The 18,105-nt window shown below is 41.3% G+C and overlaps 1 protein-coding gene across 1 annotated transcript in view; it reads right to left on the bottom strand.

Moving 5' to 3' along the window:
• Window positions 1–18,105, bottom strand: part of SCFD2 (sec1 family domain containing 2) — a gene marked incomplete at its 5' end in the record, with an annotated part of 205,655 nt that overhangs the window by 112,027 nt on the left and 75,523 nt on the right. The window contains one exon of the mRNA XM_009277460.2: window positions 3,458–3,707. Coding sequence (XP_009275735.1) covers window positions 3,458–3,707 — 250 coding nt within the window. The remainder of the gene's footprint in view (window positions 1–3,457; window positions 3,708–18,105) is intronic.

Raw genomic sequence — 18,105 nt, 5'->3', positions numbered from 1 at the left:
TCTTCAAGTTCCAAAATGAGTCACACAAAGCTGAGAGCGCCAGTCCGCTTCATGAATTGCAAACTGAGACCCAGAGAAAGTTACTTGCTGAATATCATACAGAGAGTCTCACTTTATTAGTACTTATTCATCATGTGTAAGAATAACTGAAGCTATATTTTTCTGGTTCTCTGTGGTGTTCAGTCCGTACACTGAATGCAGCCATGGCTCATAGAAAATACACTATATAATCACGAAATTGAAGACTGTGCTACAATGCACACAGGAGTCAAATGATGGTTGCATGGGAAACTGAGTTACTGGCATTTCTCAACTTCGAAGTGCTTGGTTTTGCAGCCTACATAGTATGACTTCTGTATGCCTTTTTAAAGGCAACTATGAATTTTGCTATCTGTTGCTATAACCAAAACTGTCCAAGCATGCATGACTAGCAGGGTTTGAAACTTAAACCTGCAGCTCTGCAGGTTAAGCTCCTTAGTAAGAGCAGATTTACTGCAGAATGGATATTGAATATTCAGGAACTCGGGTCCCACATGGGAACCTGGAGGCGAGGAGTGAGCCAGCAGGCAGTGTCTTGAATCTACCCAGTAACTGGCTTACTTTTCTCTCCTGCCATGTCCAACTTAACATTCTTCCTATCATTTACCTTGATGGAAAACTCAAAATGAAAGACCACGAACATTTTGCTTTGTTCTGACCATGAATGAGAGATTCCAAGAATTACTGAAATTGATTTTAGTCTAATTAACTTCTGTGGCCATTTAAGAGCAGAAAAGGTTTCCTCTTGTTTCTGACTTAGAGTAAAATGAGGGCAGAACACTGTAGGTCTGGACCACAACCTGTCCAGACCTGTGGCTGTTGCTAACTTGCAGAGCTGGGCCGATCTCGTAAAAACAGGCCAACCTGTACCTGCTAAAAGGAATAGCCGGTCTGTAGTTCATAGCATGTTCTGCTGGAAGCAGAAGATGTCTCAGCATTATATCTGCCATTGTACCAAAAGGGGAAACCGGCACTGCCATCTATTCCCCGACTTTCAGCCCTGCGACAAAGTCAGTCCTGCTGTGCTTCTGAAGGAAAGCTTGTGGGTGCTCATACCGTTTTGACTTGCTTTGCCTCTCAAGCAGCGAGCAAGGTACCCAAGATTCAGAGGGAAGCAGGATGTAGAACACAGGCCTGGCAAAATACAGGTCAAGGAAGAGTACACGTTTTCTCAGTCTTCCCAATTCAACTGTACTGCAAATACAGCAAATTACAAATTCAGCAAATTCCACTAAAGCTGAGAAAGCAATCTGTTGGATGAATAAAGGCTTGAAAACTATCTAAGGGGCATTCCTAGAAATTCCGTTTTATACTTTCCTCCCAAGACAATCCTTATTTTTGGTCATGACGATACGTTTTAATATTTTTCTTCCTCTTTTATGAATAAGTCAAAAGAACTGTCATTCTAAATACGATGTGAAAACAAAGAATGCTGATGAACCAAAAAAGTATGCAAGCAAGGGGAAATACTATCACACACTTGTGCAGAAAGCACAAACATGGTTGTGCTAAACACACAGATACAGGAATAGAAGGATGCAAGCATTTTGGCTTTGTGTTATGCATTTAACTTTATAACATAATAATGACGTCCTTGGTCTAAAACTACCTGTACTGGGTCTGGCTGGGATGGAGTTAACTTTCTTCACAGCAGCTTGTACAGTGCTGTGTTTTGGATTTGTGGCTAAACTTGCGTTGATAACACACGAATGCTTTGGCTGTTGCTGAACAGTACTTGCACAGTGTCAAGGCTTTCTCTTTTTCAGTCAGATGCCCCACATAACAGAGTGAACACTTACGCCTAAGGAGATGAATGCCGTACTTCAGACACCCACCATGCTTCTAATAGTCCACCCAATATGTAAAAAGACAGCAGAAGTAATTTTATTTCATAAACTGAAGAATCTTTGTACTGAAACATTCATTCACCTGTTCATCTGCCCAGAAGTTGAGAGCAAACACCATGATATTCACTTTTACTTAGGAAACTTGCACACTGGAAATCAAGCATACATTTGTAAAAACTATTGAATTATTGACAGTTTATGGAACATAAGACAAGCACAATGTCTATTTTGATCTCCATCTGTGCTTGCAACTACATAACCTGAGGGCATAGAGAGCAACAAGGGAAGCATCTATGTATACAGGAATGCAGCTTCTCTTTGGTACTTGACTGAAGTTTAGAGACTTCAAATCTTCCCATACTTATGTTAGCCACAATGAAGGAAAACTCATAAAACTGTGATCCAAAACACTGTTGATCATAGGAGAAAAGCCAAAATATGAAAATGGAGGTTTAGAAATGACTGCACCATATCCAGTAGAAGACACCGCTGAAGTTGTGAGGGAAGCACTATGTAGTGGACAAGATATGCAGTACATATTGAAAAACAGGAGAGCAAAAGTCTACAAGAAGCCTGGAATGCTGTGGCACCACGGCCAGGAGTATTAAAATAACACCACAGTGCAAATATGACTGAACATGCCCATTTCTGCAGTAAGAGTCTTTTAACCGTTAAACTATTTTACACTCAAAGCAACAGCAGACCGGTCAGACCACACCAGTATTTTGAAGCAGAAGCATCCACAGGGAATAATACCAGAATAACCAACAGCAGAATTACTCCGCTGCCCTTGAGACTCCCCACTTAGGCTCGTTCTTGGCAAAGGCTTTCAATTGTAAGCTCCTTACAACATTTTGATTTATGTTCATATGCTCCCTACCTCAAAGGTGACCTGGTCAATGACCTGCTCTCTATTAGTAAATATTGAGAAAAGTGACAACAGGAAGCAAGATCCCTTTTGCCATTCAGATATGCCACCCTCGAGCCATAGTTCATTCATTTTAATGAATGTTTTTTAACAATTATTTTTTTCCAAAATGTGACACCGGCAGCTAAAGGTTAGGGCTTTTCTACTCTATGAGTGCTCATCTAAAAAAAGGCTTAGCGTGCTATTTTTAAAGGCTAATGTTCATGTCATTTCAGCAAAAAGCTCAATGTTGGTTTTAGACACATTTCTTCTTTTATGCCAGACAGGCCAGCTCCTCGTATTCACAAAGCAACTGTGGTTCATTGAACATGTTTCCAGGATTAATTTTGACTTCCCAGGGTCAACTTTATACTGATCAATGAAAGAAATTGTGGAAAAGATTACCTTATGAAAACACACAAACTTAGCCAACCTTTAACAAAAAGAACAACTTGTAGAGCTTTCATCAGACTCAGCACTATTCAAGGACAGCCTGTCAGCATTTGGCATATATGAACATGGGAGATGGAACAAATCTACAGGAAATCCTTGTGCTTATTCACGTACCCTCAGCACCACAGACGAGTCAAGATGCTTTTATATGTTTCTCCCAGTTCCCACGTTCACAGGCATCCAATTTCTCACTACACAAGCAGAATCTTACCTGTTATTTTCTGCAACACAGGAGATGGCTCTGGCTCATCACAAATGGCCTTGACTAGGGCCTTTTTCACCTCCTTTTCAGCTACGTCCAGCTCTTTTCCACTTTTGATTTCTCCGACCACAGAATACAGGTATACCAGCAAGACAAGGAAGTCCTCGCAGGTATAATCATCTTTCGTCCTCTCGTTGTAAGACTTGATCATTGGCAAGAACTGGTTCAAAACACTGGGCATTTCTGACTCGCCAATAGTCTGAGAAACAGAAGGAAGATCATGTCAGATTGACCCCATAGTGCTTATCAGACATCAGACATACTCCTGCCTGCATCTGCAAGTTATTATTTCTCATAATAGCAGTGCTCATTTAATGAAACATTGTTCAATATTTGCATTCTCATTTGTCAGCACAACGTCCTGTGACATATTTGCTGCTCAGACAGCAAATTTATTAGTTTCCTACAAGTGTTTTCCTAGGCACTCATGATAGCAGCCTCTTAGCACTTGAAAAGCCTGATGATTAGATCTTCTCCATGTACCAGTAAGATGAGAGGACAGGAGCATCAATCTTTGCGATATGGGTAAAAATGGTACAAAACACAAGGTCAAACACTTCCTCTAAATTCTGGTCCTCCTCCTTGGGCCTGATTTTGTACTTGAGCAGGGAGTTCAAAGCCCAGCTCCCACTGACTTCAATTGCTATTGCGAGCTCTCAGCATATCTGCAAACCTGTCCCTATGCTTTCAGGTCAGAAACCCAGAAAATTAGAAACAGAGGGAAACCACCTGTGAAGCGTGTGGTTTAAGTGACCAGCGTGGTTTCCTAGAGGAGCTGTACAACAGGAGCAAGGGCAGCAATCACCTGCCTGGCATGTGCCCTGACCCTCTTCTCCCTCTGCCTCCTTCACAGCACACTCGCCAGCTTCTTAAGGCATGTAACAGGGGTCTTCCACACCAAAAACCCCTTCTTTGCTAGGCAGGTCAGGCTCATTCCCGCAGCGCATCCATGCTGCGAGGTGAGTAAGGTAAAGGCCATGTGGAAGCGGGGAGAACTACGTGACTGTGAGGCTGAAAGATGATCATAATGTGTATATGAGAAGAAGAAGGCTGGGAGAGAAAAGGAGGGGGAAACAGAGTATGCTGGCATGTCCTAGGTCCTCAGTAGTTGAAATCGCACTTGCGTCTTCTCATCTCTGTGGGAGAGGTGTCCGTACAGCTTTCCTGTGGTTGTAAAAAGGAGACTTCAGCCACAAATCCCCTTAAGTGCCACACTGACATCCACATCATGTTAGCACCAGGGCTGGGGTTTAGATCCGTGCGGGTCTCTGCCACTCAGGACAGCGGATTGACTAATCATAGCAGCAAAGTGCCACCCTCGCTGCTCACACACACCTGCACATATCTCCACAAACGAGTTTTCTGCTGTGGGTTAGTTTGCAGCTCAGCAGTGGGATCAGGTGAGAAGCAGGGCCAGTGCAAGGCAAGCAGGAGGAGCACGCTGCTCCTGCGCAGGGAAGGAGGTGTGGGAGGAGAGAAGCACAGCCTTCCCCACTTGACGGTGGCCATCAGTCAGATCCATCCAAGAGGTCTCCTGCAACGCCACCTTCAGTACCCTGCCCCTTGCCCTGTGATCACCAAACAGCTCCCTGTGAAAACCTGTGGGTCAATACATAGTGTACAGCGAAACACTCAATCTTCTATAAGCCAATAAGTCAAGTCTGCAAACTTTTATTCTTGGCTGTTACTACAGTAACTTCAAAAAGACTAGTCATGGTAAATAGGCATCACAGCCAATAATATACCCTTTAAATAGATTCACAATAAGTAAATAAAATACAAAACAAACAAACCAGAGAGAGACACAGTTTTAGACATTAACAAAATCATGCAACTAGGTTTATCCGTGCTTTTAACTGCATTAATTTAGTTCTGAGCTCTTCTGACAACTGAGTATTTTTTTCTGAAACCTGGGCAGGGATTTCAGAGTCTAACTTTAGGAACATGGAAACTGAAAGTTTCATCTCTTGGCATACTCAGTACGACACGTCAGGGGGTCCTGGTTTTGGTTGTATTTTGTTTTAGTTGTTCTTTGGCAATCTCTGAAACACTAACAAGCATCTCCTGAACTGTAATTTTTACACCTACACCAATCCACTATAGATCACGATCATAAAGCAAGCACGAATTACTCAAGCTCTCAAGAAACCTTTTTCCAGCCTGTGCTATAGGAAACAGCACTTCTGCGGACTTTGGGCCCCACCCTGCTCCTCACATACCAGTTTTGCCACGGACCCATCTTTCAAGGGACCTTAATGTGGTCAGATGTTACGTTCCTATTAGAATACATACCTTAGAGAAGAATTTTCTAACTACCCACATGCTAAACCTAACAGTAAGTGCACACTGTGGACCTGAAGCAGTAAATTACAAAGCTACAGTGGTCAAAAGCATTTGGGAGCCAAAAAGGAACATTCAGAAATCTGGGAGGGGTTGGCACCCTGTGTGTGTTTAGGCAGGGAGTATTAAAGCACATGCACAGCAAATCCAGGCGCTGCTCCGCCTGGGAAGCAAGTCTATAGTGTTTGGCGCCAGTCTGGCATACACTGTGGCTGGGCCACCCTCAAGACAAGGCAGTCGGTTCCCAAATTTCAACTGAGCCCTGCCTCAGTTCAGTATTACCTGCTCTCTTCTTGCAAAGTGACACAAACAAATTCTCATCTGTACGCCAGTACAATAAATATCAGATCATCCAGATCCTAAAATGGATAAAGACAAAACTTCAAGGAATTCAGAGGTATGCAGCTACCAGGACAAAGCCACCCACAACGAAGAAAAGCTTAATCATTCCTAAAAATCTAAGAACTGAAGATTAACCTTCGTGTGGAGTTATTCTGGAACAGATGACAAACTTCAATCTATATTAACCTGAATTCACTTTTAAGAAGAGGCAAGTCCTATGCCACGTATTATTGAACATCATCTATTCCCCCCTCCCCTTCCAATACACAAACTCTCTACTTCACCCCATCTCTAAATATCTCATAGCATGCTCCTACAACACCAAAGATGAGTTCTTGAACCTACAACACCAAAGATGAGTTCTTGAAAAAGCTCTGTTTTGCATGCACAAATTATCCAAATGCATGGAGCACTGAGGATGCACATGGTCGTATAAAAAAGTAGGGTCAACAGCTCCTGCTTGAGGATAGTAGCTCCTGAAAGTACACGTGTACAGCACCTCTGGCAAACTTTCAAACATACATGATAAAAAAAAGATTGGCTCTAAACTTTCAGGATGATTTACTGAAGGGCGGGCTAAAACTCCACAACTTAAAGCAACAATTGCCACCTCTTATCTTCAAAGTAAAAATGAAAGAGAAAAAAAAAATTAAAGCGCTATAATAAACCGTTAACTTCAGAACGCACGTAGGGTCTTTCTGGGGTATGAACTTCTCTGGAATGTTTTTCCCTTATCTCTTGGGAAATGGCACTACAGAGGACTTCAAATGCAACTGCCAAGTTTCAGAGGCTATTTTGTCCAAACAGGCCAGTTGGACTGGAGCATGCATGAAAAAAAAGGGGACTTGCAGCCACACTGCGGAGCACGGCTCCACAGAGAGCTGGGAAATTTGCCTCAAACAAAATCCACTGGCAGATTGTCATTATCTGGCCACCTCTGATGATTTAGGGGCTCCCTGCACTGCCTAACAATCAATCAATTACCCTGATTGAACAACCCTAAAACACAAGTTTTAAAAATGTAACTACCCATGACCCAAATTTCCTGCTGGTTATGTTGGCCTCAGGTTAGCCCCATTTGTCTATCATCAAGGGAGCCAATAAAAATAATAAAAACAGGTCAATTCTGAGCTTTCTAAAGGCTTTATAAAAACATTAATGCTGCATACTGCAGAGCCAGCTAAGGCCCAAGCTCTAACGCCTTCTGCTCGGTTGCATCGTTTGGACATTTTAATGCTATAATCATATATTCTTCAGAATCCAGGGAGAGTTTGTGATAGATTTTTGTTGTTTTCCATCTCTTTTCTCCACCCTCCTTAGTTATTTATTTTTATAACTTAAGCTGTGTAATAATTTACTGTCCCTAAGGGTAAATGAACTGACGTCAATTTGCTGATTTTTGCAAAAGGCCCGAGTTTTGGCAGATGGGAGGACAGTGAAGAAAGTACAAAAATCATTTTTTCAGTTTTTAAACACTGCACATGATATTGTGCTTCAAAAGTGACATTTAAAATGTGATTTAAAGGATCTACAGGAATTAAGAGGAAGTGTAATAAACCCAAGAAAAAATGGTTTGCATTTCTGTGAAAGGCATTATTTTCAGTATTAAATAAACCTGTAAGAATCTAAAGCCATGTGTATCATTAGACATCTTTTACACAACAGAAAACAGAGTGTGCTGGGGAGGAAGAGAAGAGGAGGGTCAGGGTTTACTTGAATTAACACGTGTCCCTGACAAAATTGAGAAAAGAACCTAGCACTCTAATCCCTGTGCTTCCAGCCCACTGTCCTCAACACATCATTAAAAATATTAAAGCAAAAATCAACTTCAAGCAAGTGGAATTTATTTTCTTTTAAAATCCAGGAGGAAGGAGGAGATAAATCTTAAAAGACTACTTCACTATGTAAATATTCTAGCGGCTTTCCGTTTAGGAAGCAAAACATGTTTAATTCCTTCAGAGGTCGCATGAGTTAACAGAACTTTTTGGAATGGGAATCACACAGCTTTACAACAGTGAGGAATTTTACTGGGGAAAAACGAAACTAAAAAACAACCCCAAAACCCAGCTGCAGGTAAAACCAGCAGAAGGATCAGTGGAAACTCACAAGCCCTTGGTTCATTTGCTGCCCCGCGCTCCTGGACCGCCCTATTTAATAGAAGCTCCTTTTATTGATAACTTAGGTGGGAAAAGAGGGTTCATGAGTTGTGGGATAAGCAGCTTTCCAATGTTGCTCTATCTGATTTGTCATGTTTTACCTGGGTTTGACATTTTGCATTTCATGATTTTGCCACTCAGTGTATTAGCTTCCCCACTATCCAGATGAAGGCAGAATATTCTAGCTGCTAAAAGTGACAACGGCACCAAGGGAGGACCTCATGGGTATGCAAAACCAGCTCAGACCCTTCGACAGCAACAGATCTCTGCAGCAGTAATCATCTTAGCAAAAATGAGAGACGCTGCAAAGCTAAGGAGGAGTCTCAGCTGCCTGCAGCGCTCAGCTGCCCATAAATCAAACGCTGAGGTTCTGTTACTTGCTGTTTTACACTGTTTGGCCACCTGAGATTTGGGGTTGATTGCATGTAATTTCCATACGGGTGAGAAGATGCCTGTACTCCCTACTCCCAGCAAAACAGTCATTTCATGTATTTTGTTTTCATAAAACTGCCGATGGTGACTAGTGTTTTGACACAATAAATAAGTATGATCTTACCATGTAAATTATGTTTTTCCATATGAAGCTCTAGAGATCATTACAATTCCTGACTTAGGTAGGTTTTGATAAAAATGTATCTTCTCTTTGTCTTCTCTTTAAATATCTGTAGGGTACGACTGAAGAATAACCAAGCCAAAACACAACACAAAAAATGAAGGTCTTCGAAGTACTACACTCTCACCATTTGGAAACCCCTCAATCTGTCAGTGTCAAAATATATAGCATCCAATTATTCAGGCAGGCTATTTAAGAAGAGGATGAAATAATTTTGATAATTTGGAATTGAGTTCAGATGTCAGAAAAGTTTTAGACTCAAACTTATGTTTCCAGCTGGGGAGGGTTGACAAAGTCTCACCTTGCAGGGGGAAGGAGCAAACTTTAGCCCTAGGGGAAAGCAGATGAAGCATCCAGCGAACTCATAGCAGCTTCAGAGCGGAGTTGTGAGATGCTGGCAGTAAATGGCTGCTTCCGGCAAAAAAAGGCATAAGTCATTAAAGATAAAGAGAAAGATCACATTCTCTTTTGTTGGGGACCAAATCAGGTTTACGACTTGCCCTTGTCAATACCAAAAGACTTGCATCTTCTTCTCTTTAATGGCAACGTCTGTCTGTTCACTTGATAGACGATACAGAAATCCACCAAGAATACGTGTATAAAGAAAACAGCAGAGAAAGATGAGAACTAAACTGTTAGTGAGAGACACAGGAAACAGTAAAAGCATCTAGGACCTCTCTCCTCTGTCATTACTCTTAATGACTCCTCTATCTTTAATGAACTATCCCTACAAAGCCAATTCTATCTCCTGTCCCCTTTTCTGCATTTATCACCCACTCTGAGCATTGCCCCAGGAACTATATTCTCAAAACTGCAGACAATTTCCAGGCAGCCCTTGTAGGCAGAGTCTTAAAATTCTACCGTAAACAAATAAAAAGCAAATAAAAGAAAACGAGTAAGCTTTTTAAAAGCTATTTTTAACGTGGCTTATGCTGTCAAAGACACAGATTCACATTCATCCTACGTGCATGCTCTCCCAATTGGCCTTCATTCTTGCCTTCTGCCCACTACAGCAGCCTCTTCCTTCTGCGCTTGCTGAAGTGTTTCTGTGACTGTGCATTAAAACAAATCATTTTACCCAGACTGGTTCTCTGCTCGGGTTTACTGCTTGGCCACAGAAACACTTACACTAGCCATGAAGGCCAAGGATTGGACTGTTTCCTTATGCAACAGCACTGGCTTGAAGCCTACATGAACTAGAGTTTAAGGTTGCCAAAAGATATAAAAGAAAATTATATAAACAATCACCTGCTCTTTGGATGACTTCTTCAATGCACTGTCATAAGGCCAGATTCTTAATTGGTGTCTATCAGTCAACACTACAGACATCAACAGTCGTTTGCCAATTTATACCTGCTAAATATCTATCCATGATATTAGCACTTACTGCAAAACACAGTGACGAGTCAAAAGCAAGAAAAATTAACTTACAACATAAAGCTTTTAAAAAGCACGACATTTGTAAGCTCTTCTGGTCAGAGGTTTTTTTTTTTTTTTAACATGTCTTGCATAATTCCAAAAACACACCACTGACACTTAACAGCTAATATGTGATAACAACAAAAATATTTAAAACAAGCTGTTCAAGCCCTATCATCTCAAAAAACAAAACAAAAGCAAAGCCCAGGACAGTTCTTTCAGCCAATAACTCCCTAGCCCATGATCATGACCTAAGCAATTGGATTCCACCGATATCCCATAGCCAAATAAGTATATTCCAATATTTTTCTTTAACCTAACTTCCTTAGGACGTAAAAAAAATATTATATTTTGAACAACATAATTAGGTTTTCCTCTTATCACCTTTCTCCTGTCTCTACTGAGCAACACAGTTGTTTGACAGCAATTTCCCCATTTTCAATCATCATGCAACTTCGTAAGTTATTTTCATTTCTTGTGTTACAAGAGGCAGATTCCGTTACTATGTCAGAACTGCAAGACTTATACATACATTTTGAGAAAATTTAAATGCCATCACAAAAGCTTCTAATAAACTCACTAATATCTAATCTTCCACAGTACAGAAATCTCCTCATCCCAGTGAGTTATGCTGTCTGGCGATGTATCATTACATCATACATTCCAGTTTTTCCCTCTCTCTTTGGAAACCATCTAAGTGTACAGCTGTGTTAAGATATTTTAATGGGTTCATGGGGGCTCAGCAGCAACGGGATACTGAAAAAAGGATATTTAATAAGTCTGGATTTTATTAGACAAAGCTCTGCAAGGACAAGGACAATTTTACTTAAATCACCGCATATCTGACATAAGAGACTCACTCACCAGCAAGTTAAAAAGGGAGTACTTCCAACCTACTCAGTCAAAAGCTTTTAGCTGTGATGGCTTCTACAGACGTGCTCGGTAAAAACATGAATCAGCACGGCAAAAACAGTGTCAGAAGAATGAAAAAAGCAGTATGGGCACAGTCAAGATAAAACCTGTATCACAGAAAGATCTTGTGTGTGGTTTTTTTGAGGTTGGTTGGTTGTTTTTATAAGCCTTGGAATATTGGGAAAATTGCCAGAAGGTGGTAGGGGTTCAATACTGAGAAAAGGGCACAGGGATAACATAATATCTGAGGAGGTTAAAACTCGTATCGGCTTTGAGGAGAACAATGGGAAAGCGTTCAGTCACTACAAAGCAAAGGATAAGAATCCACAGGGACAGAAAACAAATAAAAGGGGTATAAATCAAGCGAAATATAGTACAACCAAATCAGTCATTCAATAGTGCAGACCATATCTGCAGAAGGAGGGGATTCTATCCCGGGAGATGGTTACTGAAAAAGATTTGAGAGATGCTCTGGACAAAGAAAAGGACATGAATCCCTGCTTAGACCACTAGCTATAACCCTTCTGTTTGAAAAACAGATGACCCAGAGGGGATAAAAGGTCTAAAAAAATCACGAGTGGACTAGAGAAGGCAGGTAGGGATTGATTGCTCACTCTCTGTCCCAACACAAAAACTAAGGGGCAATAAAGCAAGCTGGCCAGAGCCAGTTTAAAAAGCAAATTAAATGGAGGTAGTTCTTCATGCAATTTGCTCAGATGTGGAACTCCTTGCCAAAGGTTGCTGTGCTACTAAATTCTTACTTAGGTTCACAAAGATGATGGGAAAACTCACAGGGGGAAAAATTTACATCAAATATTAGTAAATACACAGAAACCACACCTGTTCCAGAACTCAAAATGGTCAGAGCTGGGAGAGTATCATATAACCTGGTCCTCTTAATCTTGTGTAGGCAGTTGCTTTTGAGTATTGCTAGGAAAAGCAAACTAGCTCAGCTACATTTTTGATCTGATCCAGAATGGACATATTTACCTCAAAGCCACGGCAAAAGGATCCATATAACTACAAAATACAGTATCCAGAGGAAAGAAGTAGGGGAGCAGGCTTATTACAGTATGTGGCACTGTCAGGATTAATTCCAATATATCGTGTCCAGTTCCAGTGCCCACATTTCTAAGAAGCTGTGAAAAACTAGAGAGAATGTTGGAGAGAGTTACAAAACAACTAGAAGTAAATTTCTTCAGAGTGAGAGACAGTTGGCTTATCAAAAGGAAGAATAACAGTTTATGTATGTCTCTTCAGGCAGAAGAAAATTTCGGAGTATGAGACAGGTCTTGAATCTAGTCAAGAAAGGCACAGGAGAAACAAGGGAAGTTGAAACTATGATTTTTCCAATTCTCAAGTTAGTGGAGATTCCCTCAGTGGTGTGCATATTTCAGAAAGACTTTGGAGGGTGAAAGGACAGAAAACAAGCAGAAAGCACAAACTCAGTGGTCTCACACAATAAAACACTACGTATAAAATGCATCTGGTGAATAAAACCATAAACCCTTTGGCACAGTGCTTAATTGCAGTGAAAAGAATTGTGGACTGTGAGGGAAAAATAAATTAGAAATAGCAGAAAGGAAAAAGGTAATACATACTGAAATACTGGACATGCTGTGAGGGCTGGCACACAGCAGTAAGTTATAAAGGAGACTGACAGTCAAAATAACCCCATCTTGTGCCTTTTCCTCCACATCCTTGCCTTCTGAGGCACCTCTTCTCTCTCAGCCCTTTGTATCATCCTTCACTCCTACGCCAGTCTAATGTCAGATGTCCCAGAAACTCCTCAGGGTTGCAGGGAAACCTCCAGACTTCTGGTGATGGGTCAGTCCATGGTGGCCACTGGTACCAGAAATGAAAAAATGAGATGCCCTGGGACAAGGGCAAAATGGGAAGCCAAGCCTATTCCTAATGGGTGAAAAACAAAAGGATTTTGGAGCCCACACGACTGTTTGGGTTCATTTGAAAGAACTTTGTTTCCTTATTGCTGTTGGCTTTTTTTTTGTGTGTGTGTTACCCCACCGTCAAACTTTTTTAAACAAAACCAGTCAACTTCTGCCCCTAGAAGTTTGATACTAACAGACAATCAGGACATCTGTCATACATTGCCACAAGCATCAATGCCAGTTTGCGCCAAATCATTGTACAAATCATGTTTCCAACTAAGTTATGGCCACACATATACCTGAAAGCTTTTAGCGATGCTTAGAGATTATACTGTTACATAAAATGTGCTGAATAAGGGTAGTATTTGGCTAAAACATACCCCATTTCACAGTATCCCTGGGATCCAACTTTTTGTTGACAATTTCAATGGAAGTGGATGTAGATCTGAGCAAAGCAGCACTCTCTTTCCCCATCCCTTTTCTTCTGTCCCTTTTCTTAAAAAAAACCTAGGAAACTTAGTGAAAATCTATCACTAAGATAAATATACCTGCCAAAAGCTGTTGGAATTTACCAAAATACTAGGAATTGCAATTCCTATGAGTCAAGAAAATTGAAAGCCATTTAAAACATCAACTTGCATGAGATGGCCATATGAGACTAGACGCTGAATCACGTTATTGCATTTTACAGATACAAATTTAAACAGTAGCTAACTTTGAAATATTTTATATTGTCTTTAGAATATTTTATACCTCGGTATGCAGACAGACAAAGACATAATAATGTATGACACAAACCACAAAGTAAAAATATATGGACATGGGAGGTTTGCACAGGAGAAGATCCCACTGCTCTGCCCACAGTCCTGGCTGGAACCACAGGAAGGAGACAGAACGGCAACACAAAGACATGCAAAGGCAGATTATCAGTCCTCTGCAAAGCACCACGGCTGTTAATCAGTACAGTAAATGTTATCACAATAGAGTACTGACATTTCTAGGCCTTGTACAAGGCTTGCCATGCTTTAAACAGGATTCAGGCTTTCATGGTGATTAAAGGCAGATGTCATACGCATGAGTAAGTTTGTAACTTATGAGCCCCTCATCCATTTTTGTGTGTGGAAGGAATCTGCCATTGACAGGACATCTTCACTGGAGGATGCTCACTGTGGCATGATTTGCACAAGGAAGAACATTTTCCTTCCCTTTTTCAGGTTGGGAAGAATAAAACAAGCTTAAGTGTACAACTATGTCTCATTTCCTCCTATGCAATGTATCAGGTTAAAACCTTAATTTTCCTGTCCAGCTTTCCACTGCCATTAAAAACTAATCAGGTTATCATCTTTTGGAGAGCGGTGGATGGCAGAAACAACAGTGACACTTCAAAGTAAAGGATGTATGTTTTTTCCCTATAAATGTGCAAGAACTGCAGCTGCAATAACTACTATCATACATCAAATATAAAACATCAAGTGAAATACAGGCATAAGCAAAATGGCAATTATTTTTCCACTGTGATAATGCTACGGTGAAAAACTTCTGAAATCCCATTCTTCTTTTAATCTTCTCATCCTATCCTGGAAATCTTTTCCTGCTCTAGAAGCTAACAGTTCTCTCTTCAAGCAAAGTTTAATTCGACTGCCTACGAGCTGTTCCTTCAGCCCCTTAACCGAGTAGGAATGTTCAACGCTGGTATTCACAGGTGGTGGTGAACAGACTGCACGCTCTGGGTTGGGCATGCCTGTGCATGGGTATACAACCTTTTAGGACAGCGGTTATTAGAAAGTATACCCAACACCTACTTGTCAGTCGTGATGCTCCATGCCTCTTGGCCCACATGCCCTTCCCACGACTGGCATGCAGCAAGTCCTCTCCTCTTTCGGCTCCTTTCAGCACTCCCATTGTCCCCGTGTGGGGCCGGGCTGTGCTGGGTGGCACTGGCAGTGGTTTTGTAGCTGGCTCCTTGCTCTGGATGGAGAAGACGTCAGGCTGCTCTCCCACCGCCAGCCGCAAGGGCCATGTGAGGGCATCCTGGCTGCCAGGGATTGCTCCTGCCACACCTCCTCCTTGTCCGTTTCTCCAGCACGAGCTACAACTAGAAAAACAATCCCGGCTTTCTGTCCCCCTGAGATTTCCCTCCCACTCAGCCAAACGCCTGAGTCAGCATAACTATCCCTCATGATATCACATTTGTGCAAAGGGAGACGACTGGAGCACAGGACATCTGGTCCCAATATCTAAAAACACTTAAATCATGCATGTCATTCCAAACATTTAAGGACTTCAGAAGTTTTCAGCTACTTTCATATATATTTCCTAGTTGCTTCATGGAGAAAGGATTTCTTATGTTCAACTTTCACTCTGAAGATCTGGGAAAATGTGTATTCCATGCCATTTTAACTAGAAAAAAAACCCCAGCCTTAAAGATAAGCCCAGACGTGACTTAAGCTACCTTTATATTAACTATTTTTTAAAATTATTCCAGGAGGATACCAAAATGTGCTGAGTTATAACACTTACAATTCAGATTTCAGTAACAGGCGAAAAAAAGGTGATTGTGCAACGTTAAAAAAAACCGAAACAGATCCAATAAACAAAAAAACCCCCACAAATCCAGTCGTATATGCTAGATGGTGAGGTACCAAGATATCTTCTAGTTCCCCACTGTGCTTTTTAGCAGGAGAGAAAGAAGGCATGGCCCAGTGGTCAGACCGAGACTCCGGAGACTGACACTCACCTCCATGTCCGACTGCAAGCTTCTTGCTTTTCTCCACCTGTAAGCAGCGATAGCTTCCTCATGCTACCAAGCGTTAATTCAAGTGCTCCGATAGTCTGATGCCGAGTCCCAGGTACGAGTAATAACATTCAGTGCAGCAAATAATTCCCTTTGCAGCCCCCACATACACTGCAAGTCATGGTACGCTGACGCCAATACAGCAGAGGCACACTCTGAGCCCGCTGTAGCCTATTTAGTTTGAGTATCAATAGCCGTCAAGCTGTCACGGGATGGAGCTCAGTATTAACGGGCTGCTTTTTCAAAAGCCAGGATGGGTATGTCTGTCTACCTCGCAGTCTCTCTCGCACAACTCTTGCAAGAGAGAAAATATAGCACTTTGATATAATTTCTATTCTTCTTATCTGGCTCCCCACACCTCAGGGTGGGAGTGCTTCCAACCTCTACCGTACATGGCTTCTACTGCAGCGTACGCATACCACTACAACAGCAGAAAAATACCAATTTCTTTTTTGGCAACTACTAGAAAATTCTTCACCCTCTCCACAGCGCAGAAAGCTCCTGCTTTTCTAACAAGCCGTCTGTCAGTCTGCTCTCAGGACACGAGAATCAGACGTTTGGGGCATAAGTGATATTCTGTATGGAGACACCACGGCAGCAAAAAAGAAGAGGTATGAAAAACCATAGTTTGAATGAGAGAATCCAGAGGATCTTGGTTATGTGTTACAACTCACAAAATACTTTAAGTCATTTATCTGAGACTTGGATCCCATTTTGGAAGGCAGACTAGTATTACAAAGCTCTTTTAGACACTGTTTATTAGCATCAAAATGAAATATGAAAAGCACTTTCTGTTAAATCCAGGATCTGGACAACTCTTACAACATGTACCCTAAATAAACAAAGTGAAATGGTATTGCAACAGCTAGAAATAAAATTGTGTGTTAATCCCAAAAATAAAAATAGATTTTTTTACTGCACTAATGTATGTTTAATCCTTCTAAAAATAAACATTCAAAATAACATCATCACAATTAAGTTACCCCCAAATGTTACAATACGAGTAGCTACTCCAGCCGTCAGCTGGCACCCTCACGTCCCAGACTACTTTCTTAGTTTTACTGGAGCAAACATTCCGACCTTCCCAGCAGAGTTCTGCAGGCCCTAGCAAAGATCACAAAACCCACAAAAGTTCTGTGCTACTGTTTTAAGAACGGCAGCATCCACCAGGGAAGGGGTGGTGGGGGTGGTGGAGATAAATCTAGACACAGTTGTTTTCTCTTTGAAGTTTCACTTGTTTTAAAATAACCACTACAAAAAAGCGTAAACCAGTCTCAGGACAATCTTTCCTCCTGCCTCCAAATAATTTCCCTCCGCCACCTCAGTCATCGCCACTTTTGTCAGATCACAGCAAATTACCGGTTGGTGGTCTCACTGTTCTACCCTGAGCCGTATTTTAATTACTCAGAGCATTGAGAAAAGATTATTGTACAAATATTGGCGAATCTTCAAACAAGAGTACATGCTGTCCATTTTATTCACAATGAAAAAGCTCTTAAAGAGATTTCGATAAAGATTTGCCTCCTGCTTGCAGCCCACATTTGTAATGTTTATATAAGTGGGGGATATAAATCTTTTTCAAATGAACCCCACAGTTTTTAAACCAGCCTTGTTATAAACTGCCTGTTTCCGTTTTGCCTGCCTAAGCAAGCAATGCAGAGCCTGCTCGGGATAGACTGGAACTAATTTAATGTGCTCCAGGTTTAATCCCCATCCTCCCGGCTTTTACTGGCAGATTTTACACAGAGGACTGCTGCTGACTTTAACAATGATTCATGTGATAAGTGGATTTTGATTTGTTTTTCCACATCAGAAAACTTGCAACAGAAATGCCACCAAAATCATTTTAATAAAACACGACTGAGTCAGAGCCAGATTAAAAAAAAAAAAAATTAAACTTTGACACAAGAACTGTTTCTCCGTGCTTAACGGCGCTTTGAATTTATTAAGGTGAATTACTAGCTTGCCTTACGCAAAAGAAAAAAGAAAAGCCTGTAGAACTCTACATTTGGTTTGGAGGGAAGCCAGCGCGCACCCCCGGACATCAGTATACTGGATCGCAGGACGCGCATCTGTTATTAGAAACGCAAAAGAGCGGGACAGAAACAAAATCGCCGGTTACCGCCCAGCCC

The sequence above is a fragment of the Aptenodytes forsteri genome, unplaced genomic scaffold (assembly GCF_000699145.1).
Source record: "Aptenodytes forsteri isolate BGI_AS27 unplaced genomic scaffold, ASM69914v1 Scaffold65, whole genome shotgun sequence".
In the NCBI taxonomy this organism is placed as follows: Eukaryota; Metazoa; Chordata; class Aves; order Sphenisciformes; family Spheniscidae; genus Aptenodytes; species Aptenodytes forsteri.
This window is presented reverse-complemented; position numbering and strand designations above follow the sequence as displayed.